This window comes from Pteronotus mesoamericanus, unplaced genomic scaffold, assembly GCF_021234165.1.
Source record: "Pteronotus mesoamericanus isolate MK-2021 breed Mesoamerican mustached bat unplaced genomic scaffold, CSHL_Meso_final contig_101, whole genome shotgun sequence".
In the NCBI taxonomy this organism is placed as follows: Eukaryota; Metazoa; Chordata; class Mammalia; order Chiroptera; family Mormoopidae; genus Pteronotus; species Pteronotus mesoamericanus.
In genome coordinates this window covers 8,342,955-8,369,685 of record NW_026555001.1, presented here as the reverse complement: position 1 = coordinate 8,369,685, position 26,731 = coordinate 8,342,955, and the positions used below count along the sequence as shown (strand labels likewise).

General features: G+C 34.8%; 1 protein-coding gene across 1 annotated transcript in view; it reads right to left on the bottom strand.

Annotated features, from left to right (window-relative positions):
• HEATR5B (HEAT repeat containing 5B) overlaps positions 1-26,731 on the bottom strand; it is a 70,699-nt gene that overhangs the window by 34,984 nt on the left and 8,984 nt on the right. The window contains exons 6-19 of the mRNA XM_054567798.1: positions 20,555-20,726; positions 18,905-19,062; positions 17,723-17,972; positions 16,087-16,242; positions 14,174-14,424; positions 12,720-12,831; positions 11,367-11,519; positions 10,183-10,282; positions 9,745-9,854; positions 8,730-8,893; positions 7,869-8,044; positions 4,955-5,060; positions 3,287-3,477; positions 2,168-2,327 (exon numbers count right to left, since the gene is read on the bottom strand). Coding sequence (XP_054423773.1) covers positions 2,168-2,327; positions 3,287-3,477; positions 4,955-5,060; positions 7,869-8,044; positions 8,730-8,893; positions 9,745-9,854; positions 10,183-10,282; positions 11,367-11,519; positions 12,720-12,831; positions 14,174-14,424; positions 16,087-16,242; positions 17,723-17,972; positions 18,905-19,062; positions 20,555-20,726 — 2,259 coding nt within the window. The remainder of the gene's footprint in view (positions 1-2,167; positions 2,328-3,286; positions 3,478-4,954; positions 5,061-7,868; positions 8,045-8,729; positions 8,894-9,744; positions 9,855-10,182; positions 10,283-11,366; positions 11,520-12,719; positions 12,832-14,173; positions 14,425-16,086; positions 16,243-17,722; positions 17,973-18,904; positions 19,063-20,554; positions 20,727-26,731) is intronic.

Genomic DNA, 26,731 nt, shown 5'->3' with positions numbered 1-26,731 from the left:
AAAGAAAGAAGGAAGTCTACCCTTCAGGACAGCATGTATGGAACTGGAGAATATTATGCTAACTAAAATAAGTCATACAGTGAAAGACAAATACCACATAATCTCACCTATAAGATGAACCTCATGAACAAAATAAACAAATGAGCAAAACAGAACCAAAGGCATGGAAACAAGGAACAGAATGACAGCGACCAGAGGGTAGGGGAGAGGGGGATAAAGGTGGACAGAAGGAGAAGGGACTACTCAAGGAACATGTATGAATGACCCATGGACATGGACAACAGGGTGGGGACTGGCTGTGGGAACAGGGGGTGGGATGAGCAGAGGAGAGCAAAGGGGGGAAAATTGGGACAACTGTAATAGAACAAAAACAAAGTTATTAATTAAAAAATAAATAAGTTTTTAAAAACTGAGATGTTAATATTTACTGAAATTTAATTTTTAAGAAATCAAGCCACCATTAGCCTGCAAACTGCAACATCAGAAGACAGAAGATACTGAAACATTTATGAATAATGAAAGAAAAGGACTGTGTGCCAGGAATAGTATAACCAACTAAAACATCATCTAAATGTGAAGGCAAAATAAGCTACTTTCTAGATAAGCAAGGATTCCAAAAACATACCAATCAAGATCCTGCCTAAAATAATTATTGCTGGAGGAAGTTTTCCTAAGAACAAAGATCTCAAGATAGGGGTTGAGGATATAAAAAAAAGAAAACATTATTGAACAGTAAGTCTCGAGTAATTACACTTACATACATGTAGACAATAATACAACTGTGAAGTATGATTTTCGAGTAGGATTCTCAAAAAAGTAGGGAAAACTTAACAATTACTATTGTACTATTGTGTGAAGCTATAAATTGAAATATTAGCTGTGAAGGAATATATTTAATCCAAATTATAGTATAATGTCCTGTCATATAAAAACCATGTAGAGCGGTCACTTATAGGAGTTTGGTTTTGAGAAATTAAAGTAAAAGAGAGCTGAGAAAATGGTGAAGACAAAGAAGAAAGAAAAGTAGCACCTCCTCTATGACATAAAAGAAGCAAACAGCAACTTCTTGTGTAAAATAATTTCATAATTGCATTTTTTCCCAAACTAATATAAAACAGCATTTTAAAAAAAAACAAAGGAGTGTAATGCCTCTTAAGGAACAAGATTACTTGATTTTTATTTTTAATGCTTTTGGGAATTTTGTGCTTTATACAGTTGGAAACCTTTACCAAGAAGTCAAAGGCAAACTAAACCTGTAGACTAGAAGCCTCTGGGTGGATCTAGTGTCCTTTATTCAATCCTGAAGGAATTCATTCATCAACTCAACAAACTAATGGCAAGTAGTAGTGGAAATTAAACTTGTGAGTCCCAGAATGAGGCTAGCAAGTTGAATGCTGTTGCATTCATTCATACATTCTTAATATTTTTAGGTGCACCGATGTGAAGTGGTAAATCAAGAATGTAGTATATATTTACGTACAGGAAGCTCTTGACTCTCAATGTAGTTATTTATATTTGTATTTAAGGAGAAACAAAGAAAAAAATCAGACTACAGCTGAAAATCCAACCACTGACCCTGGACCTGTGTTGGGGCAGTTGAAGATGGGAGAGAGATAAGGCTGGTCATTAAAAAAATTGGTCAGCCCTGGCTGGGGTGGCTCAGTGGACTGAGCCCCAGCCTGTGAGCCAAAAGGCTGCCAGTTCAATTCCTAGTCAGGACACATGCCTGGGTTGTGGGCCAGGGACTCTGTTGGGGTTATGTGAGAGGCAACCGATCGTTTTTCTCTCCCTCTCTTCCTCCCTCCCTTCTCCTCTCTCTATAAAAGTAAATAAATAAAATATTTTTTAAAAAATTGATCAACCTAACAAATGTAAGAAAATGCAAAGGAGAGAGACAGACTAAGTGTAAAAGATAATAAAAATAAAGTGTTTCAAGAAATGTATGTGGAACGGGTTAAATTCCCAGAATAAAATAGTTTTAAGATTATGTTAAAGAACAAAATTCTGTTAAACACTATTACAAATAAGACTCATGCAACGAAACGACAAAGGAAGACCCTAACACATTTTTCCTACCAACCTATCAGAATCATTACTATTTTACATGGCAAATAATTTTCCTAAAATATTACTTAAACATTTCATAATAAAAAAATTAATATTGTACCTGGACTTCAGAAGATGTTCCATCTTGTGCTAGGGCCAATAAAATGCTGACGCTGGTCTTCAGATGTTGTCCTGAGCCAATACCACCAACATAACGATGCAAACAGCCCAGAGCCAATGAATGCCCAGTCCTGGATACAACATCTCGAGCTGATTTCAACCTGGAAAGAAAAGGATGCTCCTGGAGTTGGTTTTCTATTTCCCTATGGCAATAACAAGCTTATAAGCCACATAATAAAAGGGATTTATTCTGGAAATTTCAAAAAACTAATCATAATTGCTCTCTTTCCACTCCCAAACAAGAGTTATTCAATTTAGAGTAGTTGGTTAAAGTGATACATTTCAATGAAGAGAAAATGTAAAGAGGAACCACAATTTCTCAGAACTAATGCTCACAACCACTGCTTCGCCATCTCCCTCTCTCGTTAATGAATATGACCTTGCTTGGTATAATTAGTACCTAAAATACAGTAATAGTTAAGAATGATTAATTTATATAATTGAAGTATTGGTTCTTGACCATTCTTGGTTTTCAATTTCTCTACTTAAGTACTTAATTAACAATCAACAGTCACTAATAACTACAAATTATCACCTTAATCATACTTATTTGGAATTCTGAGATCCCTCTTTTTAATTAATATTAAAAGAAACCTTTAAAACCTAATGCTAACTTTATCCTCTGTTTCAGGGATAATTTAAGAGATGATAAACTTAGCAGCAGTTAGAAAAAGAATGACTCATTTTGAAATGTGAATAATTAACAGAAAGAATAATGTGGGGGGATTAAGTTAAGAGGAAAGGGCTTCAGAGCACCTTTTCAGAGCAGAGTGCACATAACTGAAAGAGATGCTATTAACAATCTTCTTAACTCCATTATGTAACATTCAAAAGCTGAAACTGAAGCCCTCACCACATTTAAAGTTCCCATCAACATAGCCAGATTCTGTACTTTAATCAATTATTGAAGTAAAAATTAAGCCATTATGAAAAAAATCCCAAAATACTGTCGCATGCTATACCATTTGGAAAACACACAGTCCAGGAATTAATTATTAATTACTTAAAAGACCCCTTTGCCATATGAGAAACTTATTTGTTGGTAAAGAGATCCACTTACTTGTCAAAGCTATACTGGGCCATTCTAGCAATAAAAGTTGCTTCTCCAACCACTTGAGCCATTCTTCCAAGAGCTTCCCCTGCTGCACATCGTAAAATGGGGTTTGGGTTGTCAAGAGCACCCATAACCAGTGTGAGAGCAGATTTACGTACTTCCTCGGGTCCTAAAGTACTTTTGTTTTCAGCCAGGCCCTATGGGTTGTTTTTAAAGGCAAGTCATAATTTACATTAAAAGAAAAAAAGTGCTACAATCTTTGTAAATATACATATATCTTCACATATTTTCTTCAGTCATCTTTCACATGCACATATTACGCCTAGAATGAAGACCTGTTAAGTTGATGGTAATTCTTTTCCTAAACATGATTCAGAACATGATACATAACAAAGCAATAATTCAATTGACCCTAAAACCAACAATCCCCGAGAGTGTCTCTATCCAAAGACTAATACTTAAAAGTTGTTTTTATATATAAAAAACACTGTATTAGTAAATCAACTGATAGTCAACTGATTGAAATTTACCATAACTTTGAGGAAGACCTGATGAGTATGAAACTTTGATTCATGTATATAAAAATTCCAGAGAAGATAATTACATCACAAAGAGTATATCCAATACATATATAAAAGCTAAATGAGGTAAGAAAAATTAGTAACTGGATGCTGATATAGTTTGTTCATCATTCTAAATGTTGTTATCTCTGTTCTAGCTACACTTACTGTCCTGGAACTTAATTTATTCCCCTGAGACCAAAAATCCATGTTATGGGGCCTGGGAAAAATGGTAACTATAGCAGAGGCATTAGAGAGCATAATTATTAAGAAAAGTATACTGTAGAGCAGTATTACAGTTGGTTCACTAGCTTTCTAACCACTCAGGAAGACCATGAACACCCCAATTCTTCTTTCAAAAAACTCACATGTTAATATTAGTTGATGGTCTCTGAATGAGGCATTAACGGTTACATAAATGGTACAAAATATATTTCTACCAATGTCTGTATCCCCTTTCCCTGACATTTATAAAATAAGACTTAATTCATGCCTATTTAAACTTGTTGCCATTTTACTTTAAAACAGTAATACCTTACAATAAACTTGGTACTGAATACTATAAAAAGTTCTCAAATACACCATGAGAGGCTGCAGACTGCACAGTACAGTGCATTAACTCTGAGACAGGCAAAACAATTGTTATTTTACTTTATACATAGAGAAACTGAAGTTCTAAAGAAGGTTACAGAAATTACACTAGATATAAACCAAGTGAGTAGCAAACTGCATTACAATCTCTAAATGCAGAATTCTTTCAACTACATAACATAGCCTCTCCTGATTTATGGTCTAAACCACAAACCAAACTTAGCTTTATCTCATTAACCTTCAAATTTCATCAAACAGACATCTTTAAAAATTCTGAAAGAACTACTGGCATTTGTAAAGTCTGAGGGATCAAATTGAAAGATTAACATTACTAAAATATAAAATACTTATTTAATTACAATGAGCCTCATATAAAGATTCTAGTAATTTAATTCAACTAATATAAACCAGTTATCAAGTGATACACACTTAATCACCATAATAGTCTACATATCCCTGCCTTGTTAAAGGTATTAATTAAAATCTTAGTTCAAAATGTTTATTATATTTTAAAAGTAAATACCTTAAGTGCACTAAGAACAGCAGTAAAAATGTTTAGCTGCACAGCCTGCTGGCGGACACCTTTAGCTTGTTTAACACATTCAGCAAAGTGATCCAACATCTGCAGCCTATAATAGTAGAATAAATATCACATTAACAAGACTTTTTAATCAAATATGGGTCAAAAAATCAGAGATGAGTATGAGCTACTTGTTTAACAAATAATGCCTCAAGGTGTCTCATTTTTATTCTCATTCCCACAGCTGGTCCCAATCAGATGTATTCTTCCTGAATTAATCTCTGAACATGTGGTTATCAACTGGAACAAGAAAAAAGATTGAATATTGTTTCTACTAGGAAAATAAGGTCATAATTTCAGTGGCCTTTAACATTAACACCAGTATCCAACAAAGTGCCTGGCATATAGTAAGTGTTCAAGGTTTTCTTGAATAGAATAATCATCATTAATTGTGCAGAAGATTTTTAAGTCAGAAATAAGAAACTGTCATAATTTTTTTCCAAATACTCTCAGATAGAAAAAATATTACTGCATGTCTTATCCTTGGAAATGAATAGATTTTTTTCTTTAATATAGCTTGGTCAATTTTTTTAAATGTAAAAACTTACAAGTGGATTGGTTTTTTTATTATTGCTAAATTTTTAAATGAGACAGTTAACAAAAATAAATCAATCAGGCTAATCTGAAACTATTCTGATAAAAAGAGAGCAAGGTTATTTCAGATTCTCCTAAAAAGAAATGGGAGCCCTGGCTGGTGTGGCTCTGTTGGTTGGAACATCGTCCTGTAGAACAAAAGATTGAGGGCCTGATTCTTGGTCAGGGCACATTACCAGGTTGCAGGTTCGATCCATGGTCAGGATGCACAGAAAAAGGCAATTGAACGGATCGATGTTTCTTACATTGATGTTTCTCTCTCTCTCCCTGCCCTTTCTCTCTCTCTAAAAGCAATGAAAAAAATGTCCTTGGCTGAGGATTAAAAAAATTTTTTAAAAAAGAAATGGAGATGGACAAAGGAATCTAAGCAAGTTGGATTTAGTTCTAAGGTAGCTATGATACAAACTAGGAAATTAATATCTTCCTAATCTTACTATAAGGATTTGAGCTCATTTTATAGTAGGACATGGGTCTCATACCAAAGCACTCTTCAAAAATCTCCTAATTCCAGGCTCTAGTAAAAATATCCAGTTAGAATTACTTCAAAAATCACATAGTTCCTGCCTTTAGTAAAAAAAAAATCCAGTTAAGAGTTACTGGGGACTAAAGCTGACTACTACACTTGCTCTGACACACATTCCCATCTATGGGTGAAAAGGGAGGACATTACTCAAGGACACTCATAGGGAGACACACATGGTCTCCAACGCTACCGTTAAGCATCATTTGCCTACACCTAACCTCAAATGCAGTACTGTTTTTCTAAAATTTATTTAAATGTTTTCCCTTATAAAATATTCATTTAATATAATTTGAAAACTATTAATAAAAGTTATTACCTAGAAATAATCACTGTGATACTCGGGTACATTCTTTTTTTTAGGTCTTTTTCTTATGTATACATACCTGTACTTGTATACACATGTATATTTTTATGAATTTTAAAATACCTGAGATTACTTCTTGCCTTTTATTTTACTTTTTTCTTTCAACATAGTGTAATGAGCATTTTCTTATATCAGAACACTGTCTATAGTCCTGACCGGTGTAGCTCAGTTGGTTGGGTGCTGTCCCAGCAAAGCAAAAGGTCACAGGTTCGATTCCTGGCCAGAGCACATGCCTAGATTATGGGTTTGGTCCCTGTCGTGGCATATGTGAGAGGCAATGATCCGTGCTTTTCTCTGGCAGATGTTTCTTTCCCTCTCTTTATCCCTCCCTCCCCCTCTCTCTATAAATGAATAAATAAAACAAAACATTGTCTGTAAGAAGTATTCCAGCTTATCAACTTGCCATAATTTATTCTTCATTCCTCCTTCACTGAGTACTTGTTATTTATTATATTTTAATAGAATTTATTTATTTATATATCTCCTTGTTCCACAAAAGTGATTGACTATAATTAAGGTATTCCTGAGGTCTAGTTATACCACTTAGAACTAGTTGTATTACTTTGGAAAAACCACAAAGTAATAGACCTGGATTTCCTTAGATTTAAAATAAGGACATCAAAGCAAATGCTTTATAAGGTTCCTTCACATTTAATATTCTTAAACAGTTATGTGGCAACCCAATGTTCTTAAAGATATCTAGGTAAAGTAAAACTGCATTGTTTAAAAATTTCCCCTCAAATTAAAAAGCCATTAACCAAGTAACCTACACATTTAAAAGGATAACATTTGTGTTATCTTTTACATATAAATATAACAATGTTTTTAAGACATCTTTTGTAAAACAAGTTAGCTGTGAAAGTCCTGCATTATTTCATTTTCCATCTTCCTTTTGGGGAAATGCCTATTAAATTTAGTGTCTGTGGACATTGAATTTAGCAAAAATTTAAAAAAGGTCCTATTAGGGGAAAATAAAAGTTAGCTTAGTTTCCCAATTTCTAGACTTGGATTGCCTGACACATGTTATTGGGGAATATTTCTTCATACTCCCCAAAACTTCAAAAACAAAAGACTTAACAAATTGATGTCCCTAATTAGAAATATAGTCAAAACCTACTTATGAAATGGCAAAAAAACTATTATAATGGATACCAGATGCCAGTACACATGGTCAAATCTTAAAAATAGTTTCAAATTATGTGGAATTTTTTTGCATGCAATTTTTTTTATCATGGATGTATTCCTTATGTTATTAAATTTATAAGCCTATTGTTTAATTAGTAATACACCATATTGCAGAGTTACTGGAATGGGAAATCTACTGTTTGGATGTAATTTGTATTTAACTAAAATTACCTCATTGACTTTATACTAACCGGTGTTTATAAGAAACATGAGGAAACACTACACCAAAAAGAGCCACGGAAGCATCAATGACTGAAACTCCGAGGGGGAGAGGACCAGGCACGGCCTCTCCAGCAGGTATGCGCAAGTAAATGGAGGATGGGTCATGCTCCAGAGCCCCGCTGCCAGATGCACTGTTTGGCTGCAGCTACAAAAGAATGACATAAAAATCATTCAAAATATACTTTAGAAAATTCACTTACTAAAAATTGCACATGAAAAATAGACCAGGTGAGGAAAGAGAAAAACATTAAAAAAAAAAACCCCAGAATAGCTGAATCTGAAATTTTTTAAGTAGATAAAAATGCAATTTGACCATTAAAAAAAGCCATCAGTAACAACTTATATAATTTTAAGAAATGGGTTGTTCATTCTAACACATTTTTATGCTACCCATCTTAAAATGTGTAAGCAAAGCAATATATGAAAAAATTTAAACCACAAAAATTTCTTTAAAAGAGGCTTTAGTTGAAAAAGTACATAAAAGGTAATATATTCAGTGGGCAAAAAGGCTCTAAATACTCAACCTACTAACTCCCATTCCTCTACAACCTGTAGAAAACAAACTAAAAGAAAACAAAACACCAATAACCAAAAGCCAGCTAAAACTGATCTTTCCACAGACACCAAAGAATACTGAATAAAGAGAATTCGCCAAATTCTAACTATTGCTGTTAACCTGTTTTCACTATTTATCCACAATCAGGAAGCCATCTTTAAATGTCTAAGAAAGCTCAAAGAAAATTAAACCTTAGTCTACAATATATTTTTTAAATGACAATGTGTAATAATACCATTAAGCAGGTATTTTGATTCCCTCTGTGATTTACTACCTGGTCTTCAATTGACTTATGATCAGTTTCTTGAAGCCAGGAACCGAGAAGAACACTATCATCATAATGACAGAGGGATCTGAGGAGTGAAGTAGTTGTATTGGCTGAATTGTCAGTCAAAGTGAATTCTGCCACCAGTTCTCTAAGAAGTGCGTTGAAGGATACTAAAAAACAGAACTTCAGATTAGATTAAGAAGAATAATTTTTATGAAAATTACAATCATTGCCCACAAAGAGCAGTAACATGTGTGACAGAAATAATTGAATTCCTATTTTCTATTATAAATTGGACATAAAATATTTTAATGCTGTTTTAAATATATCATAATGGTACTTCTTTTACTAATGTATTGTGGCTTTTAGCCCAAATTATTTAAAGTAACTGAAAAACTCAAATAGAGAAAATATTCTTTATTTGAAATATATTAAGTATGCCACGATTATGTTACTAATTACCCAATGATATACAAACACTGAAACAGAGCATATCAAAATTCTTGACCATGGTTAAACTAGAAATAAATCAATGACTTAGATTAACATTAACATTTTACATAACATTTAATTACTGCAAAGTTCATTACTAGTCTACTTCCAGATTCCTAAATTGTTGCCTATATTATAATATGTATGAAGAAGTTGAGGACAGTTATGAAAAGCCTAGACTTAAAAGATGAACCAGCTGGGTTTGAATCCAACCTCTGCCATTTATTAGTTCTCAGACTTGGGCAAGTTTTATTATCTATATGTACCCAAGATTCTTTATTTGTAAAATAGAGCTAATCACCTCATAAGGTTGATGTTAAAGTCAAAGATGTTAATACATGTAAAGGGCTGCGAAAGGGGCCTGGGACACAGTTAAGGGCTGTGTTCACAGCCCATACGGAGAAAAAGGAAATGGCTGCCTGCCTTTGCAGAGTGAGTTGGGAGTACCGTGGTCAGAACTCTATTATACTGGAAAGAACTGGGAAGACACATTGAAAAACTTTTACTAGGTACTACAAATTTTACTTACCTTCATATGTTTTTGGAGGTAATAAAGCCAAGATATCATAAAGTCTTAAACGGACCATTGCAGCACTAGCTTTCAGATGAGCTCCATGAGCTTTAATTACAGATGGAATGCTAAAATATCAAAAATACAGTTAGTATCATCTTATTAGAGTAAGTATTAATTATAGCCACTTTTTCAGCAATGTATCAAAAGTACCAAAAAACTAACAGTACTTTGATAAGTATTACATTTTCATTTGTTTATTTTGTGACCTTTACTGTCAGTAACAGAAACACTATAAAGTACAATTTTATTTCAATATGATATATCATTAATGCAATATTAAAAGTCACTTCATAAAAATAAGGTTTTATGTTTCCTATATGATACTAGAGGGAAGTATAATACATGACTATCAATATGAAAATTGGATATTGCTTCTCATAATTGCTTACTTACTGTGACATCATAGTCATGGCACATTCAATAGGGGTCATCAATTTTCTAATCACATCTTCAGTTAGGAGTTCAGGACAATGCGCAACAAAACTCCTCATTGCTAGATAAAAATTTTAAAAGGACAGATTTGGAGCATGTTCTATGAGGATGAATAAATATATGAAGTTATATAAAGGTACCTACAATTTTTATTATAAAATATAAGGTTCTAAAACCAGGACAAAGAAAAGAAGGACCATTGCAACTATAGAGAAAAATCATTAGAAAGGGCAGGAAGAAAGTTTGGCAGCAGAAATGGAGGGAAGGGGGATATCTGTTAGGGAGATTTCCATGAGCAGGAATTCAGAGATCCATAACCGTACATGAATCTAGATGATTACAAAGAAAGTAGTTTCAAGACAGAATCAATGGCCACAATGGCCCAGTGAGAAGGAATATATTTATTGGCTCTTTAGCAATAGAGCTAAGATTAAAAGAGCTCTTTAGATGTATGAGAACAAAACTGACACCTTGTCCTGCCACTCTTATATCTGACTCCCACAGTTTGGAAAAAGAAGCACTTTTCACCTGAGATAAACCAAAGAAGAACAGGGTCACCCAGTGTAATTCTAGTTCCCAAATAAAACAAAACTTGAGCCTTTCCTGTAAGTTGCTGGCTCTTGAACAAATATAACTTTATTCATAATTTTTGTAATGCTGATATCTGAAAAATGTATCAATGTTTGCAGATTTGGTAATGGTAGGAGGAAATAGCTGTTCGTCCATTATGGAAAGACTAACTGCAAACTCAATAAACTTGGTAATCCTGACTCTCATTTTCCTTTAAACACCCAGGTAAACCAGGTTTGTTTACCTGGTGATCCAGTGCTCCTCTGACAGGTGGAAGACTGCAGTAACTGGGAATTATGAGGCCTGGATTCTAGCTCCTGTTTTCACTAACTCTACCCTCCTTTGCAGTCTCAGTTTCATTTTTATTACATAATTAGCAAACTAGTATAGGTTATTTATAAAGTTTCTTTCTAAATCTAAAGATCTATAAGCTTTAGATAAACATATTATTAGTTTATATAACAAATTTGTCATTATATATTAAAATAAAAATTTGTAGTAGTGATTTTCCTTCACTTCACAAATATTTTAGTAATAAAATAATAGTCTGAAAGCACATCCCTTTCAGTTCTTACCACATAAAGCGCCAGCACGGCCTTCCAGTGCTACCTGCCAGGTAAAAGAATCGCCCCGGGCTTTCTCAGCCTCCAATTCCTTTAGGGAACGAGGGAAAACATTTCGCCATAGTAACAACATCTTTGGCAGATGGTAACGAACGACAGATGGTCCTACCCAAGAAAAGGAGAATGCACAGCCATACATGTATAACATACACTACAATACAAAAATTTTTAAAACAGCTCCATACAAGCTTTAATAGCAGCTATCATTTCATTCTATCTTTATCTCTAATATTAACATTTCAAAATGTTCTTATTTAGTAGGCAAAATATGTATCTACTAAAGCATAAAAAATTCATTTAAAAAGTACCAATATTTTTAGCACACGGACATAAAACAAATCCACAAAAAGTAATCTAAAACAAATTATCCAAATATATTCAGAATGGTGAATTACATGTTATCAATAATAAAATATACCTGTAACACATTTTCTGATGCCTTTTTTATAAATATATGTACATAAACATATATACCCACTCCTACACACAAACACACACACATACATATATGTATATATTCCTCTACTTACAGGGACTACATATGGTCAATTTAGTTTTATAGAACTGCGACATACTTAGAACTAGGAACCTATATTTACATTGCTAAGGAATTCATTTACCATATCACTTAATATACTTAACATAAATTTCTAGAAAAGAATTACCACTTTAAAAAACTAGGTCAAAGCATAATTGCCCAAAGTGGTAACTCTGTACGTACGTACGTGTGTGTACACACACACACACACACACACACACACACACACACACACAGACTTTTTATAGTAGAAGCTAAACATGTGAACTAAAGGGTGGACACACCTCATGACAATAACATACCTTTCTGTTCTGTGTATAAGGCTACACTGTCTGCATCTGAGATTTCTCAGAGCACTTCGGAAAGCGAAGTACATAAGGATAACACCAAGAAAGCAGCACTAACAGTGCTGTTTCAAGGAGACATTATCACCCGACTAAAATTATGTCACTGGTCTTTACTTTGGGGATGAAATGTGCCCCCCCATACTCTTATCTCTTTTGATTAACCCTAAGCTAGTCAGTGAGACCTTGGCTATTCTGATAGTAAACATGAAACTTTGCTAACAACTTTCTCCTTAAAATGTCTTCAAGCAAAAAATTGCCAAAAAAGAGAAATATACCAAGTGGTGGGCAAAACATCTTTACCATTTTATAATCTCATTCAAAGTCTAGAATGTGAAGTTTAATACCTTTAAATTAAATTTTCTGTATTGTCTACTGACAGTGATAGAATAAGACAAAAATCTTACTCAAATGTAATTATACCTAAAGTCATAAGTGCTCCAAGTAAAAGCCATCCAGCTTGGGTGCGCTGTAAGGACAGCCTGCTATTTTGGGCAGCAGTTCGTAAGAGATCTTCAGCAATGCTAACTACCATCTGCAAAAGAAAAGTTAAAGAAGTCAAATAAGAAAACACATAACTAATATACTTTATTAAAACAGAAGTTGTCCTTTTCTGTTGTTGCTATTAACATGTTTTTAAAGAGACAACATCAAGACCTACTCAACCCCCACTGCACTGCTGACTGAGAAGACCCCAGCGTAGTGGTTAAGTGTGAGCTCTAGAGCCAGCCTGCCTGCGTTCATATCCCAGCTTTGTTGTTTCCTGCCTTCTGACCTTGGACAAGTTAACCTCCCTGTCTCAGGTCCCTCACTGGCAAAGCAGGAATAAAAGTGCCTACCTCATTGTTTTGAGGATTAAATAAGTTAATGCAGGAAAGCACTCAGAACAGTGCTGGCCCATATAACCACATAACAAATATTATTATTGGTACTACTATACTGTAGTCAAAGATTTGTTGAAGTCCTATTATGAAACTGCCATTAAGCTAATTATGGTGCGTATAGTCTTAGAGAGAGAAGACACAGGAAAATGGGATGTTAACAAGCAGCACGTGATTAAATGACAAAAGAGTAGTACAGGGGTGGTAATGGTGAAAAGGCTATCAAAGATTGAATAGTTCTGAAGAGACTTCATGAGAGAGGTGAAACTTGAATTGGGTCTCTAAACACATAAGTAAGTTTGGTTCAGACGAATGACTAAGAAGGCGGACGAAATTCTATTGTGAGAGATTAGCGGGCAAAGAGAATAGTGTGACAAAGGGAGAGGGACACCTAGACTCAAGAAGTAGCTATGGAACTCACAGGAGTGAATGGGCCTAATGACCCAGGGAAAAAAAGAAGTTAAAATCTAGCCCCAATCTGTCTATGTAAAGATGCAAATAATATTTATAAAAATATTTAATATTCCTGAAAAGAAAATCATGATGGTAGTAGGATGTATAGTAGAAATCAAAAGAAAGAAGAGTTACTGATTCATAAACCCATTCAACTTTAATTATTATCAAAATGCTAAATATGGCAATAGCATATTCTCCTGACATCTTTTAGTATAGTAGTGTAAATTCTTATTTCTAAAAAATGAAAGAAAAGCTCTGATTTCCAAATAATAGTATTTGCTTAGGGTTTTTCTCTAAAATAAATTATAAAATCCTACTATACCCAATCAAATTCTATTTATTATTCTTATCTCAGAATTAAATATCACATTTTAATTTGGGTCTGTCAACTCCATTATTAGTAGAACACTGTTTTATATTATCATAGTAAATCTGCTATCTGTCTCCTGATCATCTAATTCAACATTAAACACAGAAGGTGCTCCAATAAAAGCTGAAGCCCACATGATAGTGCCTGCAACTCTAGGATCTCTGTCCTACCTTTCCCTTTGCATGAGGAATGCCCAGTGGACACTGATGAACTCCACCTAACAAGGCGGCCATTGCGAAACTGTATCCACTAACAGCTTCTGGTGAAGTTTTCAAGTTATTGAGCCGTTCGGCACACCTGTCTAGAAACGGTGTCAGCTGGAAGGGCAATGCCACAGCCACACAGCGCAAACACCATGCAGCAGCAAGCCGAGCAGCTATACTTGGGTGAAGAAGCACGGAAGTCACAGTCTCCAAAAGTCCTAATAAAGAAATACTCAAAAAATTACTCTTTAATGAAGTCAAATGATTTCATGAACTAAAAGACTACATACTGAGTTGGCCAAAAAGTCTGTTTAGTTTTTTCCATAAAATAAAAGACATGTTTTTGATTTTCACCAAAAACTTTAATTGATTTGGATATTTGAGTATGTCGGCTATCTCCACTTTTGGCTTCTAGTGGGTAGAGGCCAGGGGTGCTGCTAAAAATCTTCTGATGCATAAGGCAGCCCCACAGCAAGGAATTACTTGGCCAAAATGTCAGTAGTACCAAGAAACTTCACAAACCACTTTTGACACATTCCATCAGTGCTCCTTCTCCATATACTGCATAAATCTTTTTTGGCATTTCAGTTGTGTTCTTACCTTTCTTTAAATAATAAAGCATAATACACCAAAAATGTTGCATATCGTCTTCCATCTTCAATATTAAAATGGCTGCACACCATTGGGGAAAGCAGTATGGAGAGGGATACCTCAAAAAATTAAAAATGGATCTGTCTTTCAACCCTGCTATCCCACTTCTGGAAATATATCTGAAGGAACCCAAAACACTAATTCAAAAGAACATAAGGCCCCTATGTTCACTGCAGAGTTATTTACAATCACCAAGATATGGAAGCAGCCCAAGTGTCCATCAGTGGATGAGTAGATAAAACAACCATGTGGGACATTTACACAATTGGAATACTACTTGTCTGTGAAAAAGAAGAAAATTCACCCTTGTGACAGTACAGATGGACCTGGAGAACATTATACTAAGTGAAACAAGCCAGTCAGAGAAAGACAAATACCATAGGATTTCATTCATATGTGGACTCTAATGAACAAACTCAACTAACAAGGAAAATGGGGACAGACTCATAGAGGGAGAGCAGGATGACAGCTCGTGGTGGAGCGGGGACGGGACAGGTTACAGGGTGGAGGGACTGAGCAAAGAGGAAAAGGACGCATGGACACGGACAGCAGTGTGGTGATTGCTGGGGGGAGGGGGGTATAAGGGGACTCAATGATAATGGAAAAAAATACAATAAAGATTAAGTGAAATAAAATGGCTGCCCAAAAGTTCACCAATTTTGATGTTTCTTTAAAATACACACTGGTACAACGGCTGTCACAATACAATCTAACAAAATTGTTTTGAATGAAGTTAAAGACAACTAAGCAGTACTATAGCCCTCATACAGAAAAACCTAAACAAACTTTTTTGGCCAGTCGAATACAACACAATAATTAAAATCATAATCATCATGGTTTCACACAGATACTTGCAGAGCTTTGCCAAAAACACATACATTACCTCATAAACAGCAGAGTACTGTAAAGGAGTATTTTCTACAAAAAACATAGTATAATTATATCCAATAAAACATAAATGTTGATATAAAATTTAATGAAAGTATTCAACAAATTTAAGTCAAGACCTACCATGACTATTTTTTATTTGTCTCCCCAGACTTTATTTCATCATTTAATTCAAGACTAACTATCTTGGTGAATTTTAAATTAAATAAAACTCAACATTTAACAAATGAGCTAAACTGCTAATTTCATGACAAGTAACTAATCAGGGATTAAATATCAATCACACCGATAACTTTTAAAAACAGTGAAAAAATATTTCAGCAAGCAAGTGGCTGTCATACCTATGGAAGCCTCCTGAATGAGAGGGGAGGCAGTGGCATTGAGGCTCTGCACCAGGCTCCCGAGCTCCTGGAGGGCGCAGACCATCACGTGCTGGCTGGCTGCGATGTCTGCTGCCCCAGATTTGTTTTCACTGCTGGTATCATTCACTACTGCTTCTGGAAATACAAAATCACAGACTCGATGGGTGCGAATTAAACTGATATAATTTTCTTGATCTAGACAATTACATTCTTAAATCATCCCAACTGATGCCTGAGTTAAAATTCTATCTGTACTTATTTCTCAGCAGAAAATTTCTGTAACTAGCAGTGAAGGAACCCAAAAACATTGTTTAATAACTTCATGGCAACGCTTAAATAGGTATATGCTGAGATATTTTGTCTGCTTCTAGGATAATACCTAATTTTAGCAAGCAGCAACAAACTGTAGGGTACAAAAGCACAGACTTTAGAGAAAGAAGACTTGGGTTCAAATCCCAGCTCCACCAGTCATGTTAGCTGCATGGCATTGGACAAGACACTCAACCTAAGGTGTTAAGTGCCTAGTCCGAAGAGTACTGTCATAATTAAACAGTTAATGCATATAAAGAATTTAGCACAATGCTGCCCCCAATGCACATTTAATAAATGTTAGCGACTATTATTTTTACTTACTATCATTACTGCTATTTTTGAGTACTACAATATATTGGTATAGAAGTATTGTTGTCAAATTACTCACCAGAAAATGGATTTATAAAGAAAGTGGCTTTAGAACTTCTTACTAGAATGTTCCTCAAAGTCCCCATTAGCTTTGCTGCCCCCTCCCCTCACCTTTTAACTTCTATTAGACTTGAAATGTAAAATTGTACATCCTTTGTCAAATTATTAATTGAGAATACATTCTGGCCCATAAATTCCAGATAAATGGCACTGTATTTAATTCTGCTTTTAGGATTTTTTTAATCAAATGGCTAATGGCTACATCCTTAAAATTAATAACTCAAATGACAATAAAACTTTCTTACTCTTGTTTTTGCATTCATTATAAATTAATGGACTACAAAATTTATAATATAGGATATAGATTAACACATTATGTACTCTAATTAAATACCCCTTTTCTTCTTAGATAGTTCTGGACTTTAAAATGCATGAATTCTTTCTCTGATTGCTAAACTACAAGCTGCCTGAAAAGGTAGGTAGGTATCTGGTTCACTATATTACTACCATTTACTACATTTGGAAGTGTTTCTGGAACTAAAACATTTCTTTGATGAGCCAATGTACAAATATATTTCAAGTTTTAAACCTAAGATATATTGCTAACAACATATCTAAAGACCTATATATCTCAGGAATTTAAAATTATAAATCTTTAATTCATGATGAATAATTTGCTGTTAGCCCTGTACATTTTAAAAATGGTTTGCTAAGTAAGATATAAATAACAAAAACTATAACTAAACTATGTGTAGATTTATTTGCTAAAATTATGTTGCTTTAATATCAAATAAGAGTACTCAATACAAATGAATATTAAAACAAACCCAGAAAAAGATATATAAACTAATCAGCTCTCTTAGTATCTACTAAGAATAATAATAAAAAACTAAATGACTAAGACAATGAGCAACACTATTACATCAATCCTTACCTACTGCTTTCATTTGTTTTCCAATAGCTTGGCAAATTTCTTTGGCAGCTGCAATCTGGGCTTTTTCACCTAGCAAACTGCCCACAGTGGCTCTCAGAATGAAGGAGACACAGCGTCTTGAGTACACGGCCTCTACATGCGTTTGCGTTGCCCGAGGGTGGGAAACCAGATCAAGCACGTGGGACAAGAAAGTAGCGAAGCTGCGCTCCAACCATTGACCACCCAATGTTGTGACAAAAACAACATATGCCTATAAACAGATTAAGATGCAACTTCAAATAAATGTATATAACTGAAGTGACAGATAAAGTAACCACAGAAATAACTGATAATGGCATGCAGATAAATTATATTTGAGATTACAATAGAGAAAATTTAAAACACGAGACCTTTTTAGTACTTCCAGCACAGGAATTACTGGTAGAATTATTTTTGACTAAAAATAGTTAAGACAATAGCTTCCTGACAAACACAGGGAATGATAAAGGAGGAAAAGAAAAGCTGAATTCATCCTGGTTATGAAGAATAAGAAAACCCTAACATCCTAAATAAATACAGACAGAGCTACAAATCACTTGCTTTTAAAAATGGTTACATCTATTTACACTTCTTCAGGAATAAGAAATAGTTGAAATGATTTTGACTAAAATTATAAAGAAACATTTCATCTTATTAGGCATTAATTATTATTAGACTGTTGATCATAACATCTTATTTGGTGTTAATTATTATTTTAAAATTATAATTCCAAGTCAGATTTAATTTCAGAATTACATTGGTGAATAACCATTTACAGAAAGTCAAAGTATTAACCAATATTTTTAGTTATATGGTCATAGAACAAATTAAAATCTAAATGCTACCAGCTACCTATATAACATTTAAATTACAACTGAATTATTTTACATCTGATTTTCTAAAAAGTTTTGAAAAAACTGTTAGATATTTATATAAATATAGTACACACAGGCTTATTTATACATCATTAAGTATCTACATTTCCAGAAAGCATGTAATTTGAAATTTAAATGTAATTCATTCATATGATAAAAGAAACGTTTTTGAAATAAACCAGACAATATTAAAAAATCTCTTTGTATGTACTGTTACTTAGTAAGAGTCCTCTGTGAATTTTCACAAGTGACATGAACAGAATTCTTTTCTTACATATGTATTACAAACCTGTGTGACGCCAACCCTCACTTCACGATTCACAGACCCTCCAACCTTTAACATTTCTCCCCCACTCTTTAAGAAACCGGATCCTCCACGTAGAAATCCTGTGGCCATGAGTTCTAAGACTTCATCAAATGTTGCTCGCTTCACATTCTGGCGCATTACTTTTGGAAAGAAAAGTAAATTTATTAATAAATATATTTTGCTATCAGTAAATAATATTTTCTAATAATCTAGCTTTAAAATTCAAGCAATTATTTTTAAGCATACCTAAATTACCACAAAGGAGATAAAGTCATTTAGTTTTCCTATTATCTTCAAATTTACAATGTAGTTGTAAAAATAAATTCAATTTGAAGCAGAAATGCTTAGAAGAACAGAAGGAACTAGAAATTAAAATCAATTCACTAAGCCTATGACAAAAGTCTAAAAATGATGTAACCCTGATATGTGTAACACGACAAGGACAAAGCACACCCAGAGCAGACCCTGCTAACTGATCACAGACAGCCTCATTCCCACAGCTGAGATAGACAGGAAGAAACTTTGTTAAGGCCATGCTGTCTACACAACAGATACCGATGCGTTAAAATGTCACTGGACTACAGCTGGCTCGCCATCCCTAGTACACAGATTCATATTTTATGAAGTCCTTTCACATACAGTAGGAAACATAATCTCCAAAAGAATTCTGTGGGAGAGACATAAAGCTCACGATTAATTATGTAGGCTTTAGAATTTGACTGCCTGGGTTTTAATTTGAGCTCTGACACTTAATATTAACACTTAGGAGAATACAAATTATGCAATCTCTCTACACTTCAATTTTCTTGTTTATAAAATGGGAGTAACAACAGGACTTACAATTCATAGGGCTTCTGTAAGGATTCAATGAACAATCCTGCTATATGCTTAACCCAATGCCTGGCACACAGCACTTAATAAATGTTATTTATCATCATTGTCATCGTCATCTTATTCACAGACTGAAATAATTATTATTAAAGATGAAGAAACAAAGCTGGGGGTTCACAGCTAATAAGCCTAAGAGTTAGAACTTGACTCTACAACATCTGATTCTCCTTCTGCCAGACAGAGATGGAGGGCTGGGGGCGGCGGGGCGGCGGGGCGGGGAGGGTCGGTCAGCGGCAGGGCTGGGTTTGCTCAGCGTCTACACACAACTGTCCCTGAAGCCTCTCTATGACACTGTGAGGCACAGGTGAAGTCACATGAAAAGTCAGTGCTGCCTCCGATTCTGCTTCTAATGATAGTCAAGACCCAGATGAGAAATAATACTTTGCTACAAATGGGGACCTAGTCATCAGAGATTTAAAGTAAGAAAGCACATAAAGTGCCAGATTCTAATCCCTTGGACATAATACAAAATCATTTCATAAATCTCACTTGCTTCTATGTCCAAAATACTTGCTACAGCTTATCTTGTATATTATCATCATAAAAAAATGTCTTGACTATACCAAAAAAAAAAAAAATGCCATTTGTGCACCTTAATTTAATGAAAAAGTAGACAAATACCTAACAATTTAAATCCTTTAAAGTGGTTTGCCTATAAGTAATAAGTCATTTAGAAGGAACCATTCCATACCCCTCCAAATGTCTGTTAGAGCCTAGATCAGGGGTGGCTGACAACCATACCTGTTGCTTGTTTTGGCATCAGTGCTGTAGCCATGACTGTTCCTAAGAGTTTAGACACTGCCACTCGTACTCCATAATTTGAGTTTTCCAAAGCCTTAAAGCAGAGAGTGGCTATATTTTCCAGCTCAGCAGTCCACATGAACACAGCTTCATTCTGTAGTTCAAGTAGACACTGTAATTTAAAAAAAAAAAAAGAAAAAAGTAAATTAAATCCTAAAACTTCCATAGATGGAGTAACAAGAACCAAATTTCCTCTCCTGAAATAATCAAAATGTATTTGAAAAAATAAATGAAACAACAGTTTTCAAGATACTGAACATTGGGAGATAAAAGATAGTGATCTTAGATCAATGGAACAAAATAGAGAACCCAGAAATAAACCCCTGTCTTTACAGTCAATTAATATTTGAAAAAGGGGTCATGAGCATACAATGGACTAAAGATAGCCTCTTCGATAAATGGTGTTGGGAAAACTGAGCTGGTACATGTAAAAAAATGAAACTAGACCACCAACTAACACCATACACCAGAACAAACTCAAAATGGATAAAAGACTTAAGTATAAGTCATGACATCATAAAAGTCCTAGAGGAAAACATAGGCAGGAAAATTTCAGATATCCCACATAGCAATATTTTTGCCAACATATCTCCTAGGGCAAGGAAAATAAAGGAAAAAATAAACAAATGGGACTACATCAAACTAAAAAGCTTCTGCACAGCTAAAGAAACCATCATCAAAATCAAAAGAGAATCAACTGTATGACAGAACATATTTGTCAATACATTGAACAAGGGTTTGATCGCCAAAATATATAAAAAACTCAGACAACACCACCAGGAAGACAAACAATCCAGTTAAAAAATGGGCAAAGGATCTAAACAGACACTACTCCAAGGAATATATATAGATGGCCCAGAGACATACGAAAAGATGCTCAACATCACTAGCCATCAGAGAGATGCAAATTAAAACCACAATGACATATGACCTCACACCTGTCAGAATGGCCATTGTTAATAAATCAACACACAAAAAATGCTGGCGAGGATGTGTAGAAAAAGGAACCCTAGTACACTGTTGGTGGGAATGCAGATTGGTGCAGTCACTGTAGAAAACAGTATGGAATTTCCTTAAAAATCTAAAAATGGAACTGCCTTTTGATCCAGCGATTCTACTGCTAGGAATATATCCTATGGTTGATCCTCCCCTCAGACTACAATCTTGCAGAGGCAGAAACCAGGCACCTAGTGTATGAGTCAGACCAAAACAAGGATGGCAAGCTTACCAAGGAGGAGACTGTTGACAAGTATGATATATTTGCAGGCAGCCAGGCCACAGATTGTGGTGAGACCTTAGTACGACATGATGAGTTCTGAGCTGCAGACAGGGAATCCATGTTTCTCCAAAAATAACTTATTTTTACCGCTTCTAGTTTCACATCAAATTGTTTGCACTACTGAGGCTGGTATTACAAACTTTTTAAGACTTGAAAAAACAATGAAAACCATCCCATCCCCATTCCTTCTCCTCTCTGAGGGACTGGAGGAAAACCGTGCGTCCGAGGAACAATTAATTAGTACACTAGTGTTTGTAGATTTACACTTTGTATTACATATAACACGGTGTGTTTATTTTTATATCTGTTGTCTGGTTGGGGGTATGATATGAAGGATCAAAATCGTCAACTCATACTTGTAGGCAAAAATTAGCCCTTCACTCTTTCTCAACCCTTAATATGTAATTTTTATATTTCTTACTTAATTAAACCCATTCTTTAGCTTATTTTGAGTTCAAAAGAACTTAAGCACCCTTATGTTTATAATGGCACTATTTAAAATACCCAAGCACTGGAAACAGCCAAAGTGCCCATCCATAAATGAGTGGAACAAAAAACTGTGGTACATTTACACAATGGAATACTATGCAGCAGAAGTAAAGAAGGAACTCCTACCTTTTGCAACAGTATGGATGGAACTAGAGAGTATTACACTAAACAAAATAAGCCCGGCAGTGAAAGACAAATACCATACCATCTCACCTATAAAAGGAATCTAATGAACAAAATAAACTAACAAACAAAATAACCACAGGAATAGAAACAAGGAAGCTTCTCCTTCGGTCACTTTTCAGTTTATATTTTGTGGTTGACCGAAGTGACCGAAGAAGAAGGGGATAATGGTGGAAAGAAAGGAAAGGGACTGGACAAAGAACACGTATGAGTGACCCGTGGTTGTGGACAACAGTGTGGGAACGGACTGTGGGAGCGGGAGCGGGAGGGACAGAAGAGGATAAAGGAGGGAAAATTGGGACAACTGTAATAGAATTAACAATAAAAAAATGATTTAAAAAAAGAAATGGAAAACAAACAAGGTGAACCCTACGATTGTCCCAGCTTGTTGCCTTGAGAAAGGTTCCAGTACCTAGAAGGAAACATTTAACAATGAACTCCTTTATTATAAAGAGGAAGGGTCTCAAACCAGTAACCTCAGCTTCCACCTTACTAAAGCACATTAAGCAGGACACAAAGTAAGCAAGATACAAAAATACAAATAACGATACGGACAGCAAAGGAAATAAATGAACGAGAAAACTGCAAATGTATAGAAATGGAACCAAAAGCTACTTTAAGAGGACCAATAAATTTGATAAACCTCTAGCCAGACAGATGAGGAGAGAGAGAAGACACAAATTAACAAAATTAGGAATGAGAGAGATCACACCACTACAGACTCAATATATATTAAAAGAACAAAGGGACTATTATAAACCTTATGCAAATAAATTTGACAACTTGTATGAAACAGACAATTCACTCAAGAAAAAAAAACAAACAGATAACCTATATAGCCCAACATCTACTTTAAAAATTGGATTTTTAGTTTTAAATCTTGTCCCAAAGAAACCTGCAGGCCCAGAGAGCTATAGCGATGAATTTAACCGAACTTTTAAGTTTGAAATAATACCAATTCTATACAAACTCACAGAAAATTGAAGAAAAGGATGTATCTTCCAACCCATGTTTATGAGGAGAGTATTGCCCTGATATCGAAACTGGACAGAGATACTACAAGAGAAGAAAACTATATACCAATATCCTTCCTGAACATCGGTTAAAAAAAAATTCTAAGCAAACTTTTAGTGACTCTAATCCAACAATATATAAAAAGGATAATATATCATGACCAAGGGGGCTTTCTCCTAGGAATGATTAAAATACTAAAACTAATCAAAGGAATTCATTACATTAGCAAACTAAAAAAGAAAAGTCGTTTGATCATTTCAGTAGATGCTTGGAAAAACACATAACGGAACACATCTGAAGGAGAGGGGACATCGCCAGCGGCGTGTGCCGCTGTCGCACATTATTCTACCGGCTGGAGTTACCATGCTTTTGCAAGACATTACCATGGGGAGAGCTGGGTCCTGGTTTATCAAAAGTTCTCTATATTATTTCTTACCACTTCATGTAAATCTACAATTATCTTAAAGACTTTGATTAGAAAGCAGAAACAATACAGAAATCAAATTTAAGTCAAAAGGCATTTGACGAAGTCCAACATTGTGTTAGAAAGCTAGGAGTATAAGGGCATTTCCTCAACATGATGAAGGGTCATCAAGAAAAACTGACAGTTAATACATACTTAATGGTAAAGGGTGGAATGTTTTCCCCTTAGGGATCTAGAACAAGACAAGGATGTCTGCTCTCATGTTTTCGGTAGTGTACTGAAGGATTCAGCCAGTCAGTGGAGTAAGAAAAAAACATAAATAAAAGATACCCAGGTTGGAAAAGAAGTAAAATTGTCTTTAATCACAGACAGCATGATTGTCTACATAAACTATCTGATAGACTCTATTAAAAAATCTGACATGTCATTTTAGCAAAGTTGATGAATATAAGATCAATGTACAAAAATCAACTGTATTTCTATATGCTACTAATAACTAGAAATTTTTTAAAAAATTTAAATAAATACTATTTAAAATAGTATAAAAATAGGAAATACTTGAGGATAAATCTCACAAAAGATGTGCAAAACCAGTGCATTGAAAAACCACAAAATGTTGCTAAGAGAACTCAAAACCTAAATGAATGAGAGATATATCATGTTCATGGGTTGGAAGACTTCATATTGTAAGCTGCCAAGTCTCCACAAATTGATCTATATATTCAATTCAACCTGAATTAAAATCCCAGCATGCTAATTTTGTACAAATTGGTAAGTTAAAATTCATATGGAAATGCAAAGGATCTAGAATAACCAAAACTATTTTGAAGAAGAGAAAGTTGTAGGGCGGATGCCACCTGATTTTAAGACTTATTATAAAGTTACAGTAATCACTCTACTCCAAGAAGACAAACGACCCAATCAAAAAATGGGCAAAGGACCTGGGCAGATGCTTTTCTAAGGAGGAGATACAGAGGGCCCAGAGGCATTTGAAAGGATGCTCTGCATCACTAGCCATCAGAGAAATGCAGATCAAAACCACCATGAGGTACTACCTCACACCGGTCAGAATGGCCATCATAAACAGATCCACAAACAACAGGTGCTGGCGAGGCTGTGGAGAAAAGGGAACCCTAGTCCACTGTTGGTGGGAATGCAGCCTGGTGCAGCCACTATGGAAAGCAGTGTGGAATTTCCTCAGAAAGCTGAAAATGGAACTGCCTTTTGATCCAGCGATTCCCCTGCTGGGACTATACCCTGAGAACACCAAAACGCCAATACAAAAGAACCTATGCACCCCGATGTTCATAGCAGCACAATTTACAATAGCCAAGTGTTGGAAGCAACCTAAATGCCCATCAGTAGATGACTGGATCAAAAAATTATGGTACATATACACAATGGAATACTAAGCAGCAGAAAGAAAAAAAGAAGTACTAAACTTTGCGACAGCATGGATGGAACTGGAGAGCATCATGCTAAGCGAAATAAGCCAGGGGGCGAAAGACAAATACCATATGATCTCACCTATAAGCGGAACCTAACCAACAATGCAAAGAAGCAAGGAAAATATGACCAGCAACACTGAAAGGAAAAGAAATCAACAGAGACAAGAGGGAAGGGGGGGGCAGGGAAAGGGAAGGGAAGGGGAAAGTCAAGGAACATATAGCAAGGACTCATGGACAAAACCAAAGGGGAAGAGCTGAGGGAGGGAAGGTGGGAGGGGGCAAGGGAAAGAGGTGGGGGGAAGGCAGAGACAAATGTATTTAAAAAGTAAATAAATTAATAAAAAAAAATAAAATAAAAAAAATAAAGTTACAGTAATCAAGATAGTGTTATTGACATCAAGATAGATAATGAAACATAATAAAGATCCAAAAATATACCCACATTTATATGAACAACAGATTTTCGATAAATGTGCAAAGGCAAGTCATAAAGAAAAGATAGCCTTTTCAACATTGTACTATCCATGAGATAAGAAGAGTCACTAGAATAAGTGACTATCCATATACAAAAAAAGAAAAAAGAAAAAAAGGACTTTGATTCATAACTTATATATAAAAATTAACTCAAAATAAATCATGTATTAAATGTAAAAGTATAAAACTTTAAGAAGGAAACACAGGAGAAGCTGTGGGTTAGGAAAAGTTTTCTTAGTTATAACACCAAAAGCCCAACCTGATAAAAGGATCTTTAACAAAATTCAAAACGTCTCCATTTAGAAAGGCACAATTTGGAGAATGAAAAGATAAGCCATAGACTGGAAGAAAATATTTGCAAATACTATATCTGCTACAGGAGTATCCACTTAATAATAAGAAAACAAATAACTCAATAGAACAATGCACAAAGTTTTTAATAGACTCTTCATCAAAGAAGATACTGATGGCAAATAAGCACCTAAAAATATGTTCATCATTAGTCATTAGGGAAGTGCAAATTAAAGCCACAGTGAGATACCTGTACATATCTGTAAAAAGGGCTAGAATTAAAATGACTGGCAATACCAAATGTTGGTGAGGATGAGGGGAAAGTGAAATGGTACAAGTATCTTGGAAAATGACAATTTTCTGAAAGTTAAACATAAATTTAGCATATAATCTAGCCATTCCACTCCAAGATATTTACCCAAGTGAAATGAAAGCATACATCCACACAAAAACTTGTACACAGATGTTCACAACAGCTTTTTTTGTAATAGCCCAAACTGGAAGCAGCCCAAATA